At 51.9% G+C, this 8,019-nt stretch overlaps 1 protein-coding gene across 3 annotated transcripts; it reads left to right on the top strand.

Annotated features, from left to right (window-relative positions):
• The first annotated feature begins 217 nt into the window (after nt 1–217).
• On the top strand, nt 218–5,129 carry LOC110471592 (translocon-associated protein subunit beta). Of its 3 annotated transcripts, none has more exons than XM_021532311.2 (6): nt 218–294; nt 2,018–2,172; nt 3,050–3,148; nt 3,530–3,638; nt 3,795–3,872; nt 4,555–5,129. In XM_021532311.2, exons 2-6 carry the CDS (start codon nt 2,018–2,020, stop codon nt 4,663–4,665), a joined length of 552 nt encoding a protein of 183 aa, XP_021387986.2. In that variant the 5' UTR covers nt 218–294; the 3' UTR covers nt 4,666–5,129. The 3 variants fall into 3 exon arrangements, with proteins under 3 accessions (XP_021387986.2, XP_021387987.2, XP_077645505.1); XM_021532312.3 differs by having other exon boundaries at nt 244–304; XM_077789379.1 differs by lacking the exon at nt 218–294 and adding an exon at nt 497–1,094.
• Nucleotides 5,130–8,019: the final 2,890 nt, after the last annotated feature.

Below are 8,019 nucleotides of genomic sequence, written 5' to 3'. Positions count from 1 at the left end.
TCTGCAGGGCCAGGAGTTGGACTCCACAATCCTTGTGGGTCCCTTCCAGCCTAGGAGGCTCTAGGATTCTACTCTCAGATTTTCTGGCTCAAATGCCACAGCGCAGCTCCTCCACCAGCGGGCGGCGGGGCAGCGCAGGAGGCGTGTCCTGCGCAGGCGCGGAGTCCCTGCGTCTGCACGGGCCTGGACTCCATTTCCCAGGGGGCATAGGGCCCCCGTGAGGCGCGCTTCGGTGCGTCATTTCCGCCGCGGTGGTGCTGCCTCGTCCTTGCGGCGTTGGCGGCGGCAGAGGCGGTGAGGGGCGGTGAGGGCCGGGGCCCGGGGGCCTCGGGACGGAGCGGGGGCGCTGGGGGGCGGCTGTAGGAGCGGGTTGGGCCTGGGCTCCGAGGGGGCGGGAAGGACCGGCCGGTTTCTGGCGCTGGAGCGTCAGAGTCGGGGTGTTCCGGGGGCAGCGGTGGGTGAGGCCGGGCGGTTCCCCGTTGGAAAGTGTCCCTGAGCCCCTCTGGGCCCCTGGGTGAGTGGGCAGGAGCAGCCTGGCTGCATGCGCTGCTGGGCTGCGCAGGGCAGGGCTGGGGAAGGAAGGGGCTCCTGGCACCCCCACTGGGACGGGCTGGGCAGGCGGGTCGGTGCCAAGCCCAGGAGGTTCAGCGAGGCCAAGGGCAGGTGCTCCACCTGCACTGGGGCAACCCGAAACGCAAACAGACGGGAAGAATGGATGGAGAGCAGCCCTGAGAAGGATTTGGGGGATGGGTTGACAAGAAGCTCAGCATGCCGTGGCAACGTGCACTGGGGGCCCAGAAAGCCAACACTGTCCTGGGCTCGTCCCCAACAGCGTGGGCAGCGTGTGAAGGGGAAATTCTGCCCCTCTGCTCTGCTGAGACCCTCCCCTGCAGAGCTGCCTCCAGCTCTGGGTCCCCAGCACTGGGAGGACGAGGAGCTGCTGGAGTGAGTCCAGGGGAGGCCACGGAGATGATCCAGGGGCTGCAGCCCCTCTGCTCTGGAGACAGGCTGGGAGAGCTGGGGGTGTTGAGCCTGGTGAGGAGAGGATTCCAGCAAGACCCTAAAGCCCCTTCCAGGGCCTACAGGGATTCCAAGTGAGTTGGAGAAGGACTTTGGATGAGGGCCTGGAGTAACAAAATAAGACTTGCTGCTGCCAGAGAGCAGAGTTAGATGGGATATTGGGAAGAAATTGGTCTCTGTGAGGGAGGTGAGTCACTGGCACAGGTTGTCCAGAGAAACTGGCTGCCCCATCCCTGGAAGCATCAAAGGCCAGGTTGGATGGGCCTTGGAGTGACTTGGTCTAGTGGAAGGTGTTCTTGCCCATGACAGGGGGTGCAATTGGACGTCCTGTCCAACCCCAGCCACCCTGTGACTGTGGAGTCCAGAGGCCCTGACATTGAAGCACTTTTTGCATTTAAAATCCCCATCAAATGGGGCTGGTCACATCTGTAGTGTTCCTGTTGTCTCCTTGTCCTCTCAGCAGGGTGGCTTCAGAGGCACTGTGTTTGGGTAAGATGGGCCACGTGGCCTGAAGCAGGGACTTGTGCAGGAGATCATAAAAGCCACTGGAGGGAGTTGGTGGTTCCTCAATGGGTGGAAATAGGGAAGAAAAAATGTTGGAAGTGAGGAGCTGTGCTTTTGAGAATAACTAATTCTGTTGTGTTGCCAGGCTTTGCAAGGGCAATTAACCATTAGTTGCTAAAACTGATGAAATTGTTAATTACCAAAGCTTTTGCACTGGAAGAGGCTCAGTGATCTGAAAGCTTTGCCCATTACTGAGATGTGCAGGGCCAGGGGTTGGACTTGATAATCCTTATGGGTCCCTTTCAACTCAGGATGTTCCATGATTCTGTAAAGGGCAGTGATACTGTCCAGGGCTTTGAAAGGGGAGAAGACCATCAACTTTTCTTCCTTGGCTGTAGGTCTGGGACACTGCTGTGCCAATTCTTACATCCTCACAGGCAAGTGCTCAGAGATTTCAGATGATCAGTGACATTCCATTTCCTTGCGTTTCTAGATGAAGCTCCCACTTCTTGCCGTGTTTGCCCTGGTGTCTGTGGCTCGCTGTGAGGATGGCGCCAGGCTCCTGGCCTCCAAATCCCTGTTAAACAGATACGCAGTGGAGGGCAAGGACTTGACTTTGCAGTACAACATCTACAATGTTGGCTCCAGGTAAGCCCTGTCCAGGCTTCAGTACTGACTACAAGCAAATGTTCTCATAGTCTCCCAATGTGTGGCTGCAGGGTACAAGGTGATTTCTGAGCTCTATGATATGTGATATCCCTCTAACTCGGAGCTTTCCAGCAGTGCCTGAAGGAAATTTACCTATTCCTTCCTCTTCCATTGTCCCTGCTTTCGCCTCATGGCTGCTCAAGCTGTCAGTCCAGCATGGTATAGTTCCTGTGGTGTCCTGTGACACTGCTCCCCCTGCATGCAGCTCACAAAGCTCTTGGCTTTGTGAAAATTCCTTTTGCTATCAGGACTTAACTAAGGACCCGACAAAGATAGAACAGAACTTCCACCATGCTGGTAAAAAGCTTCAGGCCAGAATGAAAAGCTGATTGAACAAAATATAGGACACTATTAAAGTGCTTTGGGATTTTGGTTTTAGATTTTTTTAAGGCAGAATAATGCATGCTGAATGCAGTACTGCTAAGAGAAGAATATGTGGTGCTGTAATGTTGGATTAATACAACATTAATGAGCTCCTGTAATTTTATATGTGCGATTTGGTTATTTTTTAGGCCAACATGTGTATCCATGGAATGGTATCTGAAGTTCAGCAAACTGCCAAATCCTATTGCGGAAAAAAATGGTGTTTTTCCTGTCATTGTTGTTGTTTCTCTCAGCTTTGCCTTCCTCCCTCTGCAGTCTCCCTGTAAGATACCTCAACTCTCCTCCCCGTCTTCTACCAGTGACATTTCATCTCTCAAAAATTAGTTCTTCTTCTTGGTCAAGATGGAACTGTCAGTGTACTTTGCTGCAGAGCCTGTGAAGCAGATGGCAAAGCTTAAGATTCCTGTCTCATCCCTCTCTTTGTTGTGTTTAGCGCTGCCCTAGATGTGGAACTGTCGGATGATTCCTTCCCCCCAGAAGATTTTGGCATCGTCTCTGGCATGCTCAGTGTCAAGTGGGACAGGATTGCTCCGTATCTTTTAATGTTTTGAAATTTCTCCCAACTCTCTTTCTTGCCCCTGAGCATCCTGCAGCTTTGTCCTGTTTTCATCTGCTTTCCCTGAAATTCCTTCCAGAGCCTGGACAGGATGCCACATCCAAACCCCTGCTCTTCTGGATGGTGCAGTGTAAAAATAAAGTTCCTTGCAGACAGGCCCAGGTCCTGGCGTAGTTCCTCTGCCTGTGGAGGAGCAGCTGGTTCAGCCTCAGGCAGGTCTGGCTGTCTGTGAGCATGAGCACTCAAATTTGTCAGCAGCACTGACTTTTGCACGTGGCACCTGGTTGCTCTTTCCCGTCTCCTCACTTTTCTTCCTGGGACGAAATACAGCAGTGTTCCTTAACGTCCAGCTCCCAGAGCGAGCAACGTGTCCCACACCGTGGTTCTACGGCCTCTCAAGGCTGGGTACTTCAACTTCACCTCTGCCTCCATCACGTACCTGGCTCAGGAGGGTGCCCCGGTGGTGGTAAGTGGCTGATTTATGGGATCCCTGCAGATACACCTGGCGGCGCTCCTGGAGGTGCATGGCTGGGGATGATGCATGTCCGTGTGCTCTCCCCCTGCCCAGTTGTGGAGAGAGGAGGAGAGGTGGCAAAGCCTGTCTTTTCCCTGCCTTTTCCAGGCTGGCTTCACCAGTGCTCCCGGACAGGGAGGAATCCTGGCTCAGCGTGACTTCGACAGGAGGTTCTCCCCTCACTTTGTAAGTACTTTCAATTGGCAATGGAGAAGTGCACCACGGCAGCTGCAGCTCAGTGTGGTGGCTTCCTGCTTGCACGTGGTGTGTGTGGCTTGCCCTGCAGTCGCCTGGAGAGCTCCAGTGGGAGCTGGAGTTAATTCCTATCAGTTCTCCAGAGGACTGTCACAGAAGCAGCTGAGTTTCCATCCCAGCTCCCTGTGTGAAGGAGCTGCGCTGTGGCATTTGAGCCAGAAAATCTGAGAGTAGAATCCTAGAGCCTCCTAGGCTGGAAGGGACCCACAAGGATTGTGGAGTCCAACTCCTGGCCCTGCAGAAGACAATGCCAGGAATCCCAACCATGCGCCTGTCAGTCCTATCCAAACTCCTTGAGCTCTTGTCAAGCTCGGTGCTGTGACTCTTTCCTGGGGAGCCTCTTCCAGTGCCTGGGAGACCATCGTCTGGGAGAAAGAGCCTTTTCTTAATATCCAGCCTTAATATAGGCTGTCCTGATACAGCTGTGGGTGCTCCCTGGGGTCCTGTCATGGTCACCTAGGGCAGGGGTCAGCGCCTGCCCCTCTGCTTCCCTGTGTGAGGAAGCTGCAGACAGTGTGAGGTCTCCCCTCACTCTCCTCCTCTGACCTCATTGCTCTAAGACTCCTCTGGCCTGGATTGTTTTGACTTTTCTCTTAACAATTTCTCCCTCTAGCTGGACTGGGTGGCATTTGGCGTGATGACCCTGCCCTCCATCGGGATCCCCCTGCTGCTCTGGTACTCGAGCAAGAGGAAGTACGACACCCCGAAGAGCAAAAGGAGCTGAGCAGAGTCCAATGCCAGCAGCAGCCCAGAGCTTGGGAAAGGACAACCCCGAACCCCCAGAACAGCGGCTGGGTTGGGATGGCACAGTCCCCTGCGAGGTGCTGCCTGCGCCGTGCTTCAGCCCTCTGGGCAAAGGATTCGGTGGCTGCAGCAGCAGCTGTGAGGTGTCCTCTGTGTTCTAATGGAGAAACAAGCAAACAGAAAAAAGAACAACCAGAAGTCCCAAAGTGCCTTGTCCAGCCCCTTTGGAGGTGGAACCCCTCTCTCCTCTGCAGCTGCAGCAATCCCAGCAGCACAGCATGTTAGTGCCCAGAGGGGCCTGTCTGTGGGGCTCTGCCCCTGTGCTGCCTCCAGCTCCCATCTGCCTGCTGCAGTTTTCTGCAGGGTATTGTTAAGAATGTGTTCAGTCTCCTGTGAAAATTTAAAAAGTTTAATAAAGGACAATATGAGACAAGGACAAGCAAAGGTTGTTACAGCTGTGTGTATCTTGGTACTCAGCCAAGAGTGCACTGTTACTTTCAGGGATACCCCTTAAATACCTTCCCCTTACCTCAACCTGTTCCATATTTATAGACCCTTATGCATATCCATATTCCCTTATTGCAGCGTGCGCCGTGGTGGGCGGCTGCGGCAGGGACTGTTCCCTGCGAGCTCTGCAATTCCCACCTATCGGCAGGTCTGGCGCAGGGACAGACAGCGATGACACGGGTCTTGGTGTAGAAAAGATGGATTTATTCCTGGGCTCCCAGACAGACTTGGGGCGGTGAACAGAAGTTTTTAGACAGCAGCTCAGGAGGAGGGTGTAGGAAAGTGAACCAGTGAGGATATGGTAAGGGAGGAATATAAGGTGGGGCAAATAGCTTATGAGCCTTATCAGGGAAAATGGGGAGGGGAATAATACACAGTAACAAATGGGGCCTCGAGGGCAACAAAACAGACAGAACTGGAGAAAGGGATGGGATAGGGATAGGGATAGGGATAGGGATAGGGATAGGGATAGGGATAGGGATAGGGATAGGGATAGGGATAGGGATAGGGATAGGGATAGGGATAGGGATAGGGATAGGGATAGGGATAGGGATAGGGATAGGGAGGATTGACAACTTGGAAGGGAGGAGGTTAGGGAATGGCTTGGGAAAATTGGCAACTGGGAAAGGGAGGGGATTAGGGAGGAGAACAGGACAAACATGGATTCAAAGCAAAACACACCACAACACCTCATGCATATACATATTCCATGAACTAGTGTACATGGCCCCTCCTTGGGTCTGCCTTTTTAGAGCATGCGTGTTTCTGGGCTGTGGTTTTGGCTCCTCTTTATCACTTCCAGTTTGGGCTTTGGTCCACAATGCCTTCAGCCAGTGGGTGGTGGTAGTTGGTAGATCTGTAGAGGTGTCCTCATCCTGTGTTCATTGGATGTTATCCCATCCAAGCAGCATTTTAACACAAGCATACTTGTGTCAGCTATTGCACTACTATGTCTAAGCTTAAGTAATAGCAGAAATACAAACTATACCTTTATAACAAAGTTGTTTTACACATAATAGAATCTATTTTAATTAATATTTATCAAAAGCCAATATTATAATATGTATCTATAACAATATCATATCTCAGGGTTACCTCCAGGTGCTGCCTGCCCTGTGGGACAGAGATTGCTCTGGTGACATCACAGACCTGATTTGACAGAGAGGATGTCACAACTGCTGCTTTGCCCAAAGGGGCACTAAAGGACGTCCCTGTTGATGGTGTTCTCTGGGTGGCCATGATGTATTTTGTTGAGCAGAGGACTGTGTTCCTGTTATTCTTTTTTGTTGTTCTGCATATGGTTGAGGTGTGTAGAGGTATTGAGGATTTTGTAATATAAAAAGAACACCATGACAGTACCCACCCTGTGTTTTGGTTTAGAGAAAATTCTAGGAGAAATATGTTCTAAACTGATTGTTTTTGTCAAAAGAGATAGGGCTTCAGTAAGTCCTCTTTCTTCTGTCAGTGAGAGAAATGGATACCTGGGGATGAGAGAACCCCCTATTTATTAACAGAAAAAACAGAATCGACAAAAAAAAAAAAAAAAAGAAAAAAAAAGAAAAAAAAAGAAAAAGAAAAAAAGGGAAAAAATAATTTGAATCTCAGACCCCGCCTTGCTATGTTGGCTGAGAGGCAGAGGTCGTGACTGCGCTTCTTTGTCTATGAGGACGGGAGCAGAAAAGTGTTCATAGAAGCTGGGAACCTGTTGGATTTCTGGCGTGGGTCTTCTTGCAGCAGCTAAAGTTGGTCGATTTTAATGTTCTTTCTCGTGTCGGTTCAGCTCCTCTGAGGCTTCGGGTCCGGGGCAATCCCGCCGGCTCCCCCGAGCAGCCGAGAAAGAAAAAAGACAGGCCGAAACAAAGAAAACAAATCGCTGAGAAGTTCCCGATACAGCCTCCAAGCTAGGGGAAAGGAAAGGGAAAAAAACTCTAGTAGCAAAAAACCCCAAACCAATCCAGCAAAAGGAGCAATGTAGCGTCGCGGTCCACCCGGAGCACCCACAGAGGGAGTTAGAAAAGAGCCCGCCCAGGAGCTCCGAACTGCCCACCACACCCTCTGGCTCCATATTAAAGCTACAGCATTCATTTTCTGGGCATAAAGCCGAGGTAAGGGAATAAAGCATCATCATAAAATCACCCCATGACACGTTGCTTGTACCAATGCTCTCAAAGCCAGTTGCCTGCAGAGTGCAGTGAGATGTAAATCTCTTCGGCCAGGCTCACAACAGGGGACTTCTGCTTCCATGGGCTCTAGTAGATCAGTCAAGTGATAATGAAGTAACAAGGTAACAGACTGCTTTTATTTGGAAGGGACTTTAAAGACTATCTAGGTCCAACCCCCTTCCACTAGACCAGGTTGCTCTAGGTCTTCTCCCAAGCTGGCTTTGAGCACTGCCAGGAATGGGGCAGCCCCAGCTCCTCTGGGCTACTGCCTCATCATCTTCACAGAGAGGAATTTCTTCCCAATATCTCATTCTCTGGACTCACCCCAGAGCGGGAGGAAGCTGTAACAAGGAGTGTCTCCAGAACAGACCAGAGGGGCAGAATTTCCCCTTCACACACTGCCCATGCTGTTGGGGATAAGCCCATGACAGTGTTGGCTCGCTGGGCCCCCAGTGCACATTGCCACGGCATGCTGAGCTTCTTGTCAACCCATCCCCTAGATCCTTCTCAGGGCTGCTCTCCATCCATTCTTCCCATCTGTTTTCATTTCGGGTTGCCCCAGTGCAGGTGCAAGCACCTGCCCTTGGCCTCGCTGAACCTCCTCGGCTTGGCACCAACTCCCGCCTGCCCAACCCGTCCAAGCGCAGGGATTAAACACAGACACA

Source organism: Lonchura striata, chromosome 33 (genome assembly GCF_046129695.1).
Source record: "Lonchura striata isolate bLonStr1 chromosome 33, bLonStr1.mat, whole genome shotgun sequence".
Classification (NCBI taxonomy): domain Eukaryota; kingdom Metazoa; phylum Chordata; class Aves; order Passeriformes; family Estrildidae; genus Lonchura; species Lonchura striata.
Note: the sequence above shows the minus strand (reverse complement) of the source record. Positions and strands in the feature narration are given on the sequence as shown.